The sequence below is a fragment of the Sceloporus occidentalis genome, unplaced genomic scaffold, assembly GCF_023333645.1.
Source record: "Sceloporus occidentalis isolate IW3139 unplaced genomic scaffold, rSceOcc1.0.p SCAF_1, whole genome shotgun sequence".
NCBI lineage: Eukaryota > Metazoa > Chordata > Lepidosauria > Squamata > Phrynosomatidae > Sceloporus > Sceloporus occidentalis.
In genome coordinates, this window is record NW_028316981.1 from 164,413,757 (window position 1) to 164,432,788 (window position 19,032).

Below are 19,032 nucleotides of genomic sequence, written 5' to 3' on the forward strand. Positions count from 1 at the left end.
AGGAAAGGGGCTACAAGGTCTCTCTAGTACAATAATATTCTATAGGAGAGCTGAAGAAGCAGAAGCCCCCCTTTCCTTGTGGGCTGGAGTCATGAGTGGGAAAAGTGGGGCTGGGGATGGAAGGGAGGAGGAGGAGGAGGAGGAGGAGTGTCCCTCCCTCACTCTCCCTTTGCTCCTGCTCCGTGCGCCGCCTAGCGTTCCCCGGGCGCCGCTGCAGCCTGCGGCAAAGGCCTCTCTCTCTCTCTCTCTCTCTCTCTCTCTGTCTCTGCATAAATTATGTTCATGACGCAGAGGCCGGCGCCCCCGGAGCCTGCCTTCCTCGGGGCCCCTCTCTCTGCCCCCCAGCCGGGGAGGGGGATCGGGCCGCGCTGCTGACCCTGCTGCTGCTGCAGGAGGGCTCCAGCCCCAAGGGGCCCCGAGAGGAGGAACAGCAGCAGCAGCAAGAGGAGGAGGAGCCCCTTTGGGTGCGACGCTGTGTCTGTGAGAGGCATCCTTAATTATTCCTAAGGAAGGGGGGAGGAGGAGAAGGAAAAGGGGGCAGAAGGGCTTTATGGAAAGGGGGACCTGCTTGGAGGCTTGGAGGGGCAAAAGGGTGAGTGGGGGGCCCTGGACGGAGGGGCTCCGGCGGTGAATATGCAATGGCCTTAATTAGCATAATTTATATATTTATGATAAAGAGAGAGGGAGAGAGAGAAGGGGGAAGAGAGAGCAAGGGAAGGGGCAGAGAGAGGAGGGATGGCTAAGGGGAGGAGAGGAGGGTGGGGGTTTGGGGGGCTGGAAGGGGTGGGAGGGAAGGGGGATGGGGTGGGAAAGGAAAGGAAAGGAAAGGAAAGGGGGACTGCTGTTGCAATGAAGGGGTACCCCAAAAAGAGGGATTCGTATTGCAAAAAAAAAGGAAAAAAAAGAGGGGGGCTTGATATAGGATTGGTGTTGCAAAAAACCGGGATTAAGTGTGGCAAAAAGAGAGGGGTTGGTATTGTAAAGAGAAGGAGTTTGTATTGCAAAAGGGGGCTGGTATTGGGGGGAAAGAGGGCTTGACGTTGCAAAGAGAGGGATTGGTGTAAAAGGAGAGGGGTTGATGTTGCAAAAAAGGGGGTCAAGTGTGGTAAAAAGAGAGGGGTTGGTATTGCGGAAAAGAGGGTTAACATTACCCCCCAAATTGGGTCAGTATTGCCAAAGAGAGAGGGAGCCAGGGGTCTGGTGTGGAAGGGGTCGGTGGTCGAGGGGGCTGGGGTTGCCTCCCGAGGGAGGGAAGTGGGGCTGAGGGAGGGGTGGCCAGGATGGGGGCGCCCCCTGGAAATGGGGCGCTTCTTGTGCCCTTCTGCGAGGAGGGCTGCTTCAGGGCCGTCTCTAGCCCCCGCCCTTCACCTCAGCCCTCTTTGGGGACTGTGCCTCTGCGTATGGACGCCGGGCAGCAGGGAGGAAGGCGCGGAAGAAGCGGGAGTAGCCCTCCCGAAGTGGGCCAGGGCTGGAGGAAGGGCACCCCAAGAAAAGGAGGCTGAGGGCGGGAAAGGGCGCCCTGAGGGGAGGGGAGGTGGCAGCCAGAGCTTCATCACTGGAGCCACAGCTCAGCCCTCCAGCCTCTCTTTATTTGAGGAAGGGAGAAATACATCCTCTCTATATATACACACACACACACACACACACATATACACGCACACAATACTGTAAGTATACGTATAGTATATATACATATTCTTCTTTTCAAATATACAGTACTATATACATATGCATATATATATATATACACACACACTCATATAAATATGTATGTATAAATGTATTTGTATGTGTATTATATATTCTCCCTTTCAAATATACAGTGCTCTCGCTTTCTATATATATACACACACGTATATGAATGTGTGTACGTATATATGTATGTGTATGTATTATATATATATATATATATACACACACACACACAGACACACACACACACACCCATCCATATTTGCAGATTTGATATTTGCTGATTTGATTATTCATGGACTTGATTAATATGTTCTCTCTAGGAATATCTAGGTCCTCCAGCGCAACTCTATAATCGACTTTAACTAAAAGTTGCACTAAAAGACCTAGAGATCCTTAGAGAGAATACAAGGCCTTTGTAGCTCCTCCAGAGCAGTTCTATGGTCAATGTCTGGCAGAGGTTGACCACAGAGTTGTACTGGAGGACCTAGAGATTCCTAGAGAGATGTCCTCTCAGGTAAAAACATCATGTTCTTATTATTTGTGGTTTTTCCATATTTACGGGGGTCTTGTGCCCCTAACCCTAGCGGATATGGAGGGACAAGTATATAATATATAGTACTGTAAGTATATGTATAATATACATGGAGCACACTTTCTTGGAGTGTGGTGGAGTTTCCTTCCTTGGAGGTCTTTAAACAGAGGTTGGATGACCATCTGTCGGGATGCTTTGAATGAGAGTTCCTGCATGGCAGGATAGGGTTGGACTGGATGGCCCTTGCGGTCTCTTCCCTCTCTCTCTCTCTGTCTCTGTCTCTCTCTCTCTCTCTCTCTCTATATATATATATATATATATATTCTCTTTTTCAAATATACAGTACTATATATATCCTCTCCTGCGGGTGTATGTGTTTACATTTATATGTGTATGTGTGTGTGTGTTGTTTTCATGTGCCTTCAAGTTGTTTCTGACTTACAGAGACCTAAGGTGAACCTACCATGGGGCTTTCTTGGCAAGTTTCTTCAGAGGAGGTTTGCCATTGCCATCCCTTGGGTCTGAGAGAGTGTGACTTGCCCAAAGTCACCCAATGGTTTTCATGGCTGAGCTGGAAATCGAACCCTGGTCTCTAGAGTTCTAGTCCAATACCAAAACCACTACACCACAAATGTGTGTGTGTGTATTTGAAGGAGGGAATACACACACACACACACACACACACACACACACACAAATGGAGGAGAGAGAGAGAGAGTGTGTGTGTCTTCCCCCTTTAAAAAAGAAATATGTGTAGAGTGTGTGTGTGTGTGTGTATTTTGAGTATTCATACCCTGCTGTTCTGCCACAAAGACTTACAAATTGTTAATTAGACAGTTCCCTGCCTTCAGGCTTACAATCTATGCCGGTGTTCAGCCCTAAATTATTTTTGTTGTGTGCATTCATGGGGTTTTCTTGGCAAGTTTCTTCAGAGAGTGCTTGCCATGCCCTTCCTCTGAGGCTGAGAGAATGTGACTTGGCTAAGGTCACTCAGTGGGTTTCTGTGGCTGAGTGGGAATTGAAGCCTTGACTTCCAGAGTCATAGTCCAACACTCAAACCAATACACCATGTTGTTGTGCTGTTGTGTCTTTTCCCATTTATGGCAACCCTAAGGCAAACCTGTCATGGGGTTTCTTGGCAATTTTCTTCAGAGGGAGAAGAAACTCCTTCCAAGGGAGTTTCGGTTGGCCTCCTGCATGCTTCTCTTTCTGCCAGCAAGTGAAGATGTTTTTATTCAGGCAGACACTTGAGTTTTAATTATGGAGTGTGTGTGTGTGTGTGTGTAAAATGTTGTGCTGTATTTTTTATGTTCAAGTGGAAATTATGTTTTAAATATTCTACTGTTTTGAATCATTGTACAAAGGGATCTCACAGCACATTTGAGACTAACTCTGTGAAAGAAGTTGCAGCATAAGCTTTTGTAGATTGGGGGGCATTCACACTCAGCTTTTTGCCCAGAGGAGTTGCGAATCGCCATGTTGATGCATGTCGGGATCATTGTTCCCATTACACTTTGGGTTCGCAGATCTCTTTGAGTCATTTTAACCCTTGTGCTATTCACACATGCCATCGTTTCAGGATAAAATAGAGCCGCCTCCATTCCCTTAAGCAATACAGAGCGATCTGAATCGATTTGGCAGCGTATTCACACTGCTGAAGATGCAGATCAATTTGAATCTTTCAGGAAAACTCTGGGGGAAAAACCTCAGTATCCAATATCCTGGTTTAAGTAGGTTTTTTGGTAAACCCTCCCCTCCCCAAAGTGCACTGAGTGCATTCGCAGCAAGTGTAAACACCAAGGAAATAACCTGAATTCATCCCGGATTATTTTCGTAGTGTGAAAGGGGCTCTAGGTCTCCTTCCTCAGATGCTGATACTGATATTCCAGGCTAATGTGGCTATGTTTAAAAACCATGTTTTAAAATTAATATTTTCAGAAATATTGTGCTTTAATTCTTTTTTATCTTTCATAAACTAATGTTTTAGCTTAATTGCTTTTAATTACTGTAAGCCACCTTGAATCCCATCATGGGAGAAGCGTGTGATATAAATTAAATAAATAAACAATACATTTTTGACACTTGTCTGCTAAGTTTCTGGACAGTTCTAAGCTAACCAGATCAGGGATGTGTGACTCAGAGCACAAGGCAGCTGCTACCTCCATGTAAAATGCATAAAGGCTGGCTGTGTATGAACCAGACATAGAGATATGGCCAAGACCATTGCTTTATATGGCTAGGAAGTGGTAGACTTTTTAAAAGCTAGATTGCACAGCCACTTGTGTAATTTTTGGCGAGGGAGGAATGGAACTTTTGAAGCCTTTCAATGGCACCATCTAGAGTGGCTTACCATAAATGTATTTGACAGAGTAATAAAAAGCCAGAACTTCCTGACCGTAAGGGCTGTTCGAAAGTGGAACACACTCCTTCCTCAGAGTGTAGTGGAGCCTCCTTCCTTGGAGGTCTTTAAGCAGAGGCTGGATGGCCATCTGTCAAAGGGGATGCTTTGATTGAGAGTTCCTGCATGGCAGAATGGGGTTGGACTGGATCAGGGCCCTTGTGGTCTCTTCCAACTCTATGATTCTATGTATATACTTGACTATAAGTCGACCTCACGTATAAGTTGAGGGCAGGTTTTGGGGCCAAAATTATGGATTTTGATAAGACCCGTAGATAAGTCGAGGATTTGGGAGGGAGGGAGAGGAAAGAGTTGTTGGAGGGGTATTGGTGCAAATTAATTTTGCTTTTTCAGCTCCTGCACTGCTACTTCCTCTGGGTGCTTTGACTGTGCTTGGCTGATAGTGGGGTGCTCTTGGGGAGATGGACTCAGAAAAGTTACTTATAAGTAGTAACTAGCTACAGTTTATCTCTCCCCCCCCCCCCCCCCCCCCGGTAGCTAGTTCTCATTAAAGCAATAGTTTTTTTAATGTAAGTCATTACTACTTAAACTCATCTGAAAAAATATTTTTAGTTACTTTATAAAAATCTGAAGGCTTTTTATTCAGCAGTACAAAATTCAACTGAAACTAATTGATATTCCTCCTCCATTTGGTTAGGCCACACTTCCAACTATGAGAAGAATTAAAATTTACAGTCACACTGCAAAAGGAGTGGTGTTATCACTTACTGCATTACAATGACATTGGAATGGATTTACATCTTTGTTAGCGAAAAAGGAAATTATAAGTAACTTATTACAGTTATTTCTTCCAAAGTTCTGGAATAGATTATTGCAAGCCTCTGCTGTAGAGGTAGTGGGGTTAAGACTAGAGTTGCATCTGAACTGCAGAAATAATCCAGGTTGACATCACGTTAATTCTCATGGCTCAATGCTATGGAATTCTGGGAATTGTAATTCGTTGTGGCACCAGAGGTCTCTGACAGAAAAGGCTAAATATTAGACAAAATTACAAATTCCAGAATTCCATAGCATTGAGCCATAGAATGGTAGGTAAAGTGGTGTCAAACTGAATTATTTATGTGGTGCAGATGCAGCCAACGTCAAGTTTATATTCTACTTGCTCCTTTAAGTTAGGGTTGCTGTCTAAAACCCCTGTGCTATTAGAGTGAACTTTTAATAGCCAAAAATCTATTTTATATGGCTGTAAGTTATGGCATGTCTTGCCAGGTTTAGTGACTGGAAATAAAGCTTGATTTATTAATAATAGCCAAAATTAGTTTTGGTGCAGTCCCCCTCCCAATATGTATGCAGTTCTTAGTTTCTATTCTTTGCAAAGTAGAGCACTTCTCCTTTGGGGGGGGGACATAAGAAGACTATTAAATGCAACAGGAGGAAATTAAAGTTACAACAAATTTGTATACCGTCACTCAAAACCTATTAATCATCAATGGTTGACTATAGTATTCTAGACTCCAGCTTTTCTCTTTTGTGGCCTGGAAAGTGAATATGTTACCCTCACTTAATTATATAATGTATTAACTTGTAATCCATTCTGTTTTGCAGTAATTTCTCTGTGTGTCTGTGTGTTTCTTGTCTCCAGATATCAAGAAATAGCTTTTATCTCTCCATTCCTTTTTTAGGTTTTGCTGTAAAAACAGACAAGCATTTTGTCTGAAATAATAATAGCAAAACAGACCTGTTGCCTATAAAATTAATATTACAATTCCCCTCTTTTAACCATCTCTGTGGGAAAGATGCCTGAGATTTTATTCTAGTGCTTTTTGTCTTGCTAAAAGGCAGCAGCCTAGTAAGTAATTACACTTTTTGCTGTCTAACAAACATCATAGAATCTTGCTTACTACAAAAAAAAATCAATGCATGAATTAGAATAAAGGCTGGAAAGGTTATCCTTTTCTTTCTGCTTTGCTGGAAGGCAGCAGACTAGTAAATATATTCTGATGTTCTTTTCAATATAGAACAGAAATGCTGGTAATGCCTGATATATGTGATTAAACAAAAATACACCATGATTCTATTTAGTTTTTAAAAATCTGTATCAGGAAAGTTCTGTTGCAGAGAGATATAGAAATAATGTGAAACATGTTTCTGTAGTCTGCAATCTTGAATGCACCTATCATGGAGTAGATCCTGTTGAAATCAGTGTGGCTTGCAGCTCAATGGAGATGCAGAGGATTACAATTTAAAGGCCTAAACGTAGGAATCAGACGTTTTCAAAACATTTTTTGACAGAAGAAACTTATCTTGTGTATCATGTTGAGGGGAAAAAAACCTTTTTTTTCTTCTTGTGATCAAATCAGTTACGTTAGTCTTTGTGCTGTACATGAATATTCTAAGGTTCTTTCCCCCACGTGCATGCACACACATCTTTTCTAGTTTCAGAGTGGATAACAACATGCTACTGGGTAATACATACAGTTTATGTCCCAGTCCCAGTGGAACCCAGTTCCATCTAATTGCCTACATTTAATTATTAGTTCTCAAAAGTAGACTCGCTGAATCAATTGTAACTTGGTAAATAAATATATATGTAAGTTCAGTTGATTCCATGGATCTACTCTAGTTGACGCTATCAGCTGAATGTAAGCTAATGTCTTCAGGTTTAGGTTGTTAGTGAGGCGTGAGCCTTGATAGGTTCAGCACAGAGTCTGAAATTGGTTTCAGTTATCATTAATGAACAGCTTTATTTGTCTGGCACAATGTCCTTTACAAAACACTTTGTTAATACAAATTGTTGCTAAAGCATATCTGCTGCAAGCAGAACTCTTACTCAAACTATTTCAATTTGCATTGGAAAAATATGCAAATGTATCTTATCTGTAACATGAAAAACCTAAATGATTGTGTCTTCCGCTCAGAGAATCAAAAAATCATGCTGAAACTGGATTTTGGAAATTCAAATTTAGATAGGTTAGCCACGCATGTAGCCACACTGTAGAATTAAAGCAGTTTGACATCATTTTAACTGCCATGACTTCTCCTACTGAATGCTGGGATTTGTAATTTGGAGGTATTCAGCTTGATCTGTCAAAGACCTCTAAACTACAAACCCCAGGGTTCTGTAAGATAACTCATGGTAGTTAAGATGGTGTCAAACTACTTTAATTCTGCAGTGTAGCTATCCCCCTAGTTAGCCTTGAAGCTTATTGGTTGCTTCTCTAGTAGCGAGTGAATAGTAGCTTCAGTTTAATGAGTGATGAGACCATCATAATTCTAGCCATACCCTCACAGAAAAGTATGTATTTGCAGAATATATTCATATAAAATTTGAATTCTGGGTACAGAATTTGTGTTTTCTGGTTACAATATTAGAATGCTAGTTTCTTAAACATGGTGTTTCCAGGTCTTTATTACAATCATTGTTTCCTAGAATATGTTGCCTCTGTGAGACTTCTCTTGTTTTGTTAGATTTCAGATCAAACTTAAACTTGCTTGTTCAGAAATAAGCCTCACAGCGTTATTTTCGGTTTCTTCATTTCCCCCTTAATACGGTTGTTGATGTGAGATTGGAAGGAAAACTAATGGCTAGGATGCGAACCAATATTATTATAATATAAATGGGAGATTTAATAAAAATTAGACTTGAAGGAAGGAACAGCTGTAACTTATTTAGCATTCAATCCTATATTAGTCTGTTTAGATGTAAGTTCCACTGTGTAGAACAGGATTTATTCCTAAATAAGGGTCAGCCCTAGTTAGTACCAGGAAGGGAGACTACTAGGAAATACCAGGTATGATGTACAGGATATTCAGGGGAAGGCCATGGCAAACTCCCTCTGACATTTCCTTGCCTAAAAAACCAATCAAACCCTTTGCAAAATTCATAGGCTGACATAAAGATGCCATATATGCTCATCTATAAGTCTAAAAATTTATGCCCAAAAATTGACCCCAAAATCCTAGGTCGACTTATTTATGGGTCACTGTGGTAATGTGATAGCAGTTCTTTCAGATTTTCCCATGCAGTTTCTTTCTAACCTGAATCAAGCAGATAGAGTCCTTGGTGACTGATTGATTGATCATTGTTTGTTTAACAATCCCTCTCCCACCCTCCAGTGAGATTGAAGGCTGAAACACTGAAGCTTCATTGATTGCTGTTTCCCTCTTGCCGCTCACATACACACACTGAGGGAGCTTCCAAGTTTTATACTTGACCTATCCACGGGTCAGGTCAAAAGCCATAATTTTGGCCCCCGAACTTGCCCTCATCTTATACATGAAGTCAACTTATAGTCGAGTATATACAGTACATACTTTTACTTAAGTGGTATTCGGGGCTTCATTTGTATAGTGCACCCGTGCCATACGCAACTTTCAGCTTACGCTGAAGCCACACTGTAATGAAAAGAATGGTGCGTGTACTGCATGCACGAGCCCCATTGTTTTCAATGGGGCTCGTGCATACGTGGTTTTTGCCATACGCGTATCCCCCAGATAAGGGCCCACTGTAATAGGTTCTCTTCTAAGACATTGCCTTGTGCTGTGGGTAAGTTTAGCATATTATGTGCTTTCATTGTAAACCTCCACTACTGCCCTTGTTGCCTCCCTTAAACTAGAAGTGAAGTGCACCTTTCTCATTGCCCATATATGCCTGGTTTAACACACACCACTTGTTTTAGTTGATTCTAATGGTTGAATCAAGTGGCTGGATATGATGACAGCTTACTTCATAGCTTTATTTTGTATGCCCTCACAACCCAAACATCTTTAAGCAAATGCTATCTATCCTTATGCTTTGTAAATGTGTTTTCAGAGAAGCTGCCAACAAAGGCCTTTGTTAGCCAGCCCATCCAGGCATAGACTTTCCAGGAATGAGAACGAGTCATCTCAAATAAGATTAGAATCTGGGAAGTAGCCAGATATGATTCAAGGACTGCAATGGTACAGCTCAGCAGGTTTCCCCATCTGTTTCAATTATTTTTACAGCTAGCCATAACATGGTTGTATGTGGAGCTTTTGTTGTTATTCAGCCACATTTTGGATTCCAAGGATGAAATACAATTATTTCAGCACTGCGTGTTTATGGTATATGATAAATGCAGCTTTTAAGATAACTACCACACCTACTTTGAAGTATCTGTCAATATTTTAAAATGCAAGAGACAGATTAGGGGAACTGCAAATGGAGAGTTCTAGAAATGGACAGACGTGTTCTTTAATTTCAGTCTCTCTGACTAAATAAAACTTAAAACCACCACTTAGTCATCTGGAACTACTGAAATCAATAAAAGTGTTTGCTTTATTGTAGATACAGTGTGCCCTTCCTAGCAATCGGGGGGAGGGGAGTCTGTTCCAGACTCCCTCTCTCGCCTGTGGATGGCAAAAACTGTGGGACCTCAAATCCCACTGTATTTAATGGTGCTGCATGTGCATGCAGCCATTGAAATCAGTGGGACTTGTCATCCACAGATGCTCAAATCCGCAGGTGGCAAGCCCACAGTTAGGGCAGAAATGCTGTAATTTGTTGTAAATGTCCATACAGCAATACTGTTTCTAGGAGAGGTAATGCTGGTTTTTGGGAGCCTTTTGAGGAACATTCCCCCCAATGGGTCATTGTGTCATAAGAAGAGCTGTGCTGGAGCACATAGAAAGCTCATCCAATCTAATGTAACAACAAACAACGGCCTCTTATTTCTCTTTGGCTGTGAAAAATCAATCTTGCTGGGTCTACCAGACAGGTGTTGGTGTGTTGGGGGTTACTTAGTTAAACCAGCATTGTCCTCAAACAGTTTGGAAGCCTCTGTTTTCAAGACTAAAAATGCCCAATGTGCCAAGAATGGGTTTTGGTCTTCAGAACCTTTGAAGTACTGAAGTCACAGAGCTTGGAAAGTGATTTGTTCTGTGACTTGCTCTCGCATCCATCCACCTCTGCTGATTTGTCACTGTTAACATTGCTACATACCTCATTACTTTTTCATTCCTTTTTGTTGTGGGGGCAAAGCGGGGAAGCCTTATGTCTGATAAGGGCATAAAACTGAAGAAGTTTTAGAAACTTCTCTAAAATACCATTAAATAACTAGAAAACATTATTTATCTAACAACACCCTCCCCCCCCACACACACACTATTCCTAGTTGTTATAATACTTAAAAATGGCTTTGTTATGTTCTCATTATGACAGAAAGCCTCATTACATGTTAACTTAGTGATATGTGACTGACTCATTAACTTCCAAGCTCACTGATGTTATTTAGCAATTGGGAAGCATGACCTAACATAAGTGAAATATCTGCCTCTTTTCAAGCAAAGAAGAGAAAATGGTCTGAGTGCAAAACAGGCAAGTAGTCTCTCTTTGTGGCTGATACCAAGAAACTGTTCTAAGCGTGCAGTCTTGTCACATTAGAGATATGGTGCTGGAGAAGAGTGCTAAGAATACCATGGACAGCCAAAAAGACAAACAAATGCGACCTAGAACAGATCAAGCCTGAACTTTCCTTGGAAGCCATGATGACTTAAGTTGAGGCTTTCTAGTTTGGCCACATCAGGAGAAGGCACAACTTGTTAGAAAAGTCTATAATGTTAGAAAAGGACAGTAGAAAGATAGGAAGACTGCACACCAGATGGATTGACTCAATCTGGGAGGCCATGGGCATGAACCTGCAGAACCTGAGCAGAAAGGTGGAGAATAGGGAGAAATGGAGATGTCTCATAGGTCGTCATGAGTCGAAGCCACTAACAACAAACATGTCACATATTCTTGTTCAAGAGATTTCACTGTTGGTCTGGCTGGTTATTCTGTACATCCTTCTTTTGGACAGACCCAAGTTTGATATTTATGAGATTAAGGCATCTAGCATGCATCGATCCTAACACTAAATTGCTGTTTTGTAATCTTTCACCTTGGCTTTCCTTGTTACACTGAAAAGACAAGAAAGGATGTACAAACAATGTTTTTTGTTTTGCACTGCATTATAATAGGCCAAGGTAAATCTCATGCGTCTTATATTTGGAAAAAGAAAGTTCTCTTTTCACAAGTTACATCAGAAGCATTATTATAGGAAGCAGTCCCTCTTTCTAATTGCTTTCAACTATCTTGACAACAATCATTTGTCTCCAGCTTGGAGGAACATTCCTGCATTGGTATACAATAGATCCTGGCTTACAGTGTGCTTAAAGGCCAGTTCTTGTGGGATTTAAACTGGAGATCTGGGGCACTAGTTAAATCCTGACAGTTCTCTGATGCTAAGCAAAGGCATCTCCACAGGCAGTTCGCTTCTTACCTGTGGTGTGTTGAAGATAAGATTCCCTCTGGAATGGTATCTGAGACTGTTACATTTCTGACTCATTGGCACTTGTAATTAAATTTGGTAATTATATTCACCGTGAGGCTCCCAAGTATTGCAAATCACCCTCTCCTTTTTCTTTTTCTCTTTTGCGCATTTCATGTCTTTGTCACCATCTGCTTTGGAAAGGCTGTTTTTCTTGCAGTGTACACTTAACATTGCCATCTGGGCAAAATTATTTGTCCCATTAATTGCAAGAATGTGTGAAGTAGCAAAACAAAAATCCTACTACAAGCCGGCAGAATGTCTGCTAAATGAGATCCAGCCCACTTGTGAGCTGCAGAACATGCACAGAGCTTGACATTATGAAATGTCTATTTTAATAGCCTCTCTTGCTAATTGGTCTCTGCTCCGCATCAAAAAAAATAGCTCTCTGTTTGACTCTGTCCCATGGGGAGGGTCTGAAACGATCTGAGTATTTTTGCAAACGATAACTATCTTAAGTGTGAATGTTGTCATACTGTGGATATCTTCATGCTTCCATGATGAGTTTCATACTCATGAATGTCTGATTCTAAGAATAGCTCTTTGATTGACTTTGTTACTACAGTGCTGTGTAGAGAGAAGGCTCCTGGTGGGGGACAGGTTTGTTTTTATTTCTCTCTTTCCCCCCCCCCCCCAACCGGCATGTATATACTAAAGGCTTAAACTAACAAAATAGTCATCTCAGGGATGGTCCTATTGTTTGGGGCAGATGGGATATTGTCCACCCAGCATCCACCTTTTTTCCTCAATGCAATGGGCCCTTGGTATCTGCTGGGGTTTGGCTCGAGGACCCTGGTGGATACCAAAATCCATGGATATTCAAGTCCCATTAAATACAATGGCACAATAAGATGATGTCCCTTGTATAAAATGACAAAATCCAGATTTGATTTTTGGGATTTATATATTTTAAAAATATTTTCACACCATGGATGCTTGAATCTGTGTATATGATATCTGTGGATAAAAAAAAATCTGTAGATATGGAGGGCTGACTGTAACAGAGAAGTAGAAGGTGTACGTAGACTTTGCAAAAGAGGAAGTTAAGTGTCAAACTAGATCAGGGGTTCCAATCCTTTTTGACTCGCAGCGCCCGTTTTAGAATCAGTTGCTATGGCAGAGCTCCTAAAAGGCCTACCCTATGTCTTACAAATTAATGGTGTTTAGGAATAGTGTTATGGCGGGTGGGGGGGGGGGGAAATGGGAGAGATTATAATTTTCCTGGAATGGCCACAGAGCACCTGGGAAGTGCATGAGGGCACTAAGGGCTCCTTCAGAGCACAGGTTGGGAACCGCTGAATTATTTTGGCTCCATCTCTGGTGGCCCCTCAGTTTCACTTGCAGTTTCCCCATGGTTTGCCCCACAGGCCCTACTGTGTATCACCTGTCACTAAGGCATTCTCTTTCTGAAGGCAACTGCAGGAGCCATAGTTCTTTGCATAGTTCTATGGATCACTGACAGTCTTCCCAGCACTCTCACTAGACTACAGTTACCAGTGTCTTGTTCTGGACAGCTGACATCTATGAGGCCAACAAAGCAAACTGCAGTAAGTGAAGAAGAAATACAGTACGTGGCAGAGCTGCCAGGCAAGCAGTAAATCAAAGTGGGAGATGGGAGTTAGGTGGGTTTAATGTTTTGCAGGACTTGGACAGCTCCCAGGGAATGAACTTGTTCCAACAACATTGATAATAGAGATTAGTCTTATGTAGTGATGTAGCCATCCAAGACTTGACTTAAACAACATCACTACAGGAAACTAGATTTCTTTAAACTTCATATTCTGTTTGGGTTCAGAATCTAGGACTCTATATAACTGTTGGCATCAGAGACAAGGAATGGATCAGAAGCCTCATTAGTTACTTCGTTTCTTTTTGCAAACTATGCAGTTGGGATGAAGGTGGGAGCTGGTGAATTCGCCACCACTTGAAGTAGGAAGGTGTAGTGCAAACACTGAAGTGACGCATCTGTGCAGAGGTGTGTGGCTGCTTGAGTAGGCTGATTGATCTTTTACCTAGTTTCTGAACATGTGAGATTTCTCAAAGAGGGGGCCTCTGTAAATCTTTTCACAGGTATAATCTCTGCAAAAGTAGCATCACACACAATCATAAAATAGTAAGACAGTGGTAAGAATCATGCAGCCCTTCAGCTATTGTTAGATTCCAACTCCCAACATTTCTCACCATGGGTGATGGGGCTTCAGCCCAGCAGCATCTAGAGTGTCATATTGTTCCCAACTCTGCTATATTTTATCATATTTGATACTGAGATAATTTTGTTTGCATGGTGTCTGCTGCTTTGGGTTTTCTTTTGAGAGAAAACATGGAGTAGAATAAATGATGATCAGGATGATGAGGACACATTTCATAATGTGTGAAATAGCTCAACCTGATATTCATATACTTTATTATAGTATAGTATGCACATCTGCATTGTAGAACTAATGGAAGAATTTAAGTAAAATATGATTGTATCGTTCTACGTTAAAAGGTGATTTTATAAAGCGTCTGTTGCTAGATAAATATTTCATTGTGCTAATACTCTCCTGCCCTTTCTCTTCATCTCAGAGCTATTCACAAAATATCAACCCATGCAGATACTCCAAAGGAAGACTATAGCAAGGTATTTCTTTTAAAACTGGGGAGGGGGGCTTGCTTGCTAACCCCATTCAACATAGTTTGATACCTTTCATGTAAGAAGTAGAAGATAAGCCAAGAAGTAGAAGAGGAGAAAATGGGAAGAGATATAACATGCACATTTTAATAGTTTGTCTCAACTGTAAATATGGCTGTCTTTCTAGATCCCATTTCTTGCCAATAACAGGTGAGACCCTAATCATGTTTCTGAATTATGCCACTTCAAACGGCCAGGGTGGAATTCATATACTGAAATGTTTCTCTGTGTTAAAAATATTAGTTGCTTTCATGTAGAAAGCTAGAAGAATGCCAGCCTGGTACACAATGTAGAAAACCTGGATATGATAAAAGTGCTAAGAACATCAAAATGTATCAGGACCATCTAATTTTAAGCTTTCAGAAGACAACTGGTCAATGGGAAAGGGGAAGAAAGACTGGTCATTTGACGCAACATGTGACCAGACTTCATTCTAAATTAAGGCTGTGGAGAAACTGGGGGGAAACAACTCATCAAAGAGATTACAGTTTGAAAGTCTGAAGAATTGCAGACTTTGATTCTGCCCCTGTGAACTTAAAGTAGTGTCTTCAAGTGGTGCCAGTTTAACAAGTACAGTGGTTGCAACTTGTGGTCTTCAGGGTAGCTGCATAAATAAGAACGCTTTTTTGCATGCATCAAGTAGATTTGAATGTCATCCAAGCAAGCTGGCTAAGTGAATCATAGAGACTCGCCTTATAAAAAATGCATAAGACACTTATAAATACAATTACCTTTCCTCAAGGTAGTAAAGGGACAGTACATGACCCAATAAGCTAATGAAAAATTTGGAAAGAGTCCTGCCCAATCCTTTCTGCAAGTCTATCAGAGGTATCCTTTCTTTCCATACACATACATTCCAAATTATGTGGCCCAAAACACAAAATAATAATAGCCTAAAAATAAAGCTGGAAAAATTACTTTTTTGGGCTACAGTTTCCAGAATCTCCATGACAGTTTGGCCAATAAAACTTGAAGATGAACTTTGACACCAACAGTGAAGTTCTAAAAATATGAATGATAGCAAGTAAAAGCTTGCTGAATTGCTGCTTTATTGATCCCAGGTGCAGAAACTTCTTTAAAGATTTGAAAACACAGTAAAACATTTTGTGCATCATATCATAAAGCTTGTTTGACCTTTCCTGTGGTAGCAAGATGGGTTCATGGGTTGACATTCCCTAAAAGGCCTTGAAGGTGGCAGTTTGCACCATTACTGACCCTGCATTAGTTCCTGTTTTGGGAATTTTGTAGGTTCAGCACCAGCCATCAGTAGTGCTTCCTGTAGGTTCAGTGAAGCAGTAACATGTCCAGTATTGCTAATGCTCTGTTCTAGTGAGAGGACCGACAAAAGGTGCCCTGTGCTGTTGCAAAGCCAGGAAATGGTGATGATGGGCTTCAACTACCCCAATATCTGTTGGAAGAGAAATTCTGCTAAGCATGGAATCTTCAAAAATTTCTCCATGTGCCATCACAGACTACTTCATTTTTTGAGAAGATGGATGAAGGAAAAGGGGATCACATTCCTTGATTTGATCTTAAATAGTAGAGAAGAGGTTGTCAATGAGATTAAGACAGCAGGAATTTGAAGTAAAGTATAATAACAGAATTCATTATATTATTGAAAGTCAGATGTGAGCATATTTGATTATTTATCCATTCCTGGCCACTGCTGAAATTTGGGCATGCAGGCTCAGAACTGAGTCAATGAAAACACCCAAGCCGCTGCGAGTCTGAGATTTCAGGGACAGTGTAACCCCATCCAGCACAGGCAGAGTCTCTGTTTTGATGTGTCTTACGAGTAACCAACAGCACCTCTCTCTCTCTCTTCTGGATTAAGTTTCAGTTTGTCATCTAGTTTTTACTGGTAATAGATATTGGTTCAGTACAGAAACAACTTCCTTAGAATCAAATGGAGAGGAGAGATAAAGTTGGGTGTCATCAGTGTATTGGCAACATCACACCCTGCCAGAATTCCAGCCCTGCTCTCTTTCAACCCAGCTACTTATGCTGCCCGTGGATAAACCAAACTGGCACAACTTAGTTGAAATCAGCACAGGAAATGATGCTAATGAGGGGGGAAGGAAGGGCTAAAGAGCCTTTTGTAGATGTCCCAAGAGAGAGATGAGGCGCAGAATAGGAAAGGGTTCTGCTGAAGTTGCTGCACACTGGGGAAGAGAATACTGAGGAATGCTTTGATGGAGTGATTTTGCAAGTACAGTAAGTATTGGTAGTACTGTGGTCATTCCAAATATGACCCCTCTTAAAAAACTGAGACGAGCCAGCTCATAAGATTGGGTTTTAAACAGATTTTTTAAAAATACACATAAAAAACAGCCAGGCTTTGTAGTGCTATTTTTTTAAAATCCAGAGAAATGATGGATCACTGTTGAAAGACATTTTAATATGGTTGCCATATTGATGTTTAGCCATCTCATTCCACATGGGCAGATTAATTCATCTCATAGGCTTTAGACCTCTTCCAGGAACAGGATGGGACCACCACCACTTCTATGCTCGAAGCAGTGTGGCAGCCATGGTTCTCTTTTTGAACTCAACACTTCAGTGATGATGCTTGAAGTCAGTTGTTCCAGAGGAACAAAAATCTGTTGAGATGCCCTGAAGGGACTGAATTGTGAATACAGTGAGCCATCCCCATTCGCTAGTATTAGGGGCACAAGACCCTTGTGAAAGTGGGAAAACTGCAAATAAAAAAACACAGTATTATTATTTTTTTACTTCTAAGAATCTCTAGGTGTTCCAGCACAACTCTGTTATCCAACATCTGGCAGATGTTGACCATAGAATTATACTGGAGGACCTTCAGATAGCAAGATTGTTTTTTTTTTTTTTTTTTTTTTTTTTAGGAATCTCTAGGTCCTCCAGCATGACTCTGTCATCAACCTCTAGCAGAGTCATGCTGAAGCACCCAGAGATTACTAGAGATAACATGTTAATTAAATCTGAAAATAATCAAATCCGCAAAAGTCAAAGCTACGAGTGTGGAGGGCTAGCTGTAGTATGATAGGCTAGGACAGAAGGCAATGGAAGATCTAGACACAGTGACATGGGTGGTTTAATGAAACTTTTACTGGATCCTGAGGAATTAAAGTCTATGGATAAACTAGATTTGTGTCAAACCTCTCAGTAAGGACCAATGAATGCTCTCATTTCATTAACTGCTACCCCAGTGACCTTTGCATTTCTCTCTCTTGCAGTATGTGACCCACCAGAAGTTGCCACCCTATCTTCCATCAATCAGTCATGGACACTAAAACTGTTCCCCCACAAGAAGCCTCCTTGACAGTTAATGAGCAGGTATGTACCACTTCTATCACCCCAGTGTCCCAGGGATGGTAGGCCTACAGATGGTAGGTCTACAGATGTCACAGTAGAACCTTGGACAGCGTTTCCTAAACGTGGCCACCACCAGGGACTGTATATGTGGCCACTAAGGTGTCAGTTTGATTTTTATGGACCAAACTACAGCTTTCTGCAGGAGATCCATTATATTCTTCTCTTCCTCCTCTCACTCTAGATATGCATATATGTATGAATACACACACATTGCTGGTCCTGCTATTATTAAGTGCCCTTGAGCTGACTTGAGGTGACTGTATTATAGTTTTCTTGGCAAAATTTACTCTGAGGATGTTTGCCATTGCCTTCCTCTAAGGTTTAGAGGGTGTGCCGTTTGTTTTGAGGACTTGGGTCCATTCATGTCCCTCTCATTTTTTGCTGTCTCCACAGGTGATTGTAATGTCAGGTCATGAGACGATTAGAGTGCTGGAGGTAGGTGTGGATGCTCCACTCCCAGAAAAAAATGAAGGCAAAACTGTGAAACAGACAGCAGTGGCTGGAGGAGAGGATCATGGGAGTTCTCCTTTAAAACCCAGTGGAACAGGAAGGGAAGAGGCAGAGAAAAACACAGAGAAAGTGTGCGGAGAATCAGGGGGTAAGTAGCACTTACTGCTCCATTTGTTTTGTTCTCCCCACTAATGCTCTTGATCCAGAAACCACATTTGGAAGTAAGAACTAGAAATAACACACCAGCTATATTGTACTAAGTGACAATTTGTGAGGATATATATCAGAAATATGTCAACTAGAGAGTAACTTCTCGCCTGCTCAAATTCTCCCATTCTCCCATGCTGCTCACCAAGCTTATAATCTTCTACCCACCCAATTGAGAACCGTTACTTCCTTGGCCAATTTTAAGACCAGGTTGAAGACAACTTTGTTTAAAGAGGCATTCCATATCACTAACTGTTAATTTTTCATGATGTTTGTTTTTTGATTGTGTGCTTGCTGTATTATTTAAGAGATGTTTTAATTTTGTAATATTGATGTTTTAGACTGTCTGCCTTGGCAGTTTTTTATTCTTATTTCATTTTGATTTCTACTGTGTAAAGCACTGTGTAAATCCTACAGCACTTTATAAATAAATATTAAT

At 41.3% G+C, this 19,032-nt stretch overlaps 1 protein-coding gene across 9 annotated transcripts in view; it reads left to right on the plus strand.

The window, feature by feature from the left end:
- Nucleotides 1-244: 244 nt before the first annotated feature.
- POU6F1 (POU class 6 homeobox 1) overlaps nucleotides 245-19,032 on the plus strand; it is a 34,415-nt gene continuing 15,627 nt past the window's right edge. The window contains exons 1-4 of one of the 9 annotated variants that reach the window (XM_089480693.1): nucleotides 245-480; nucleotides 14,480-14,534; nucleotides 17,798-17,897; nucleotides 18,330-18,534. In XM_089480693.1, coding sequence (XP_089336819.1) covers nucleotides 17,844-17,897; nucleotides 18,330-18,534 — 259 coding nt within the window. In that variant the 5' untranslated portion in view covers nucleotides 245-480; nucleotides 14,480-14,534; nucleotides 17,798-17,843. The other 8 variants (XM_089480635.1, XM_089480656.1, XM_089480643.1 and 5 more) reach the window with 8 other exon arrangements.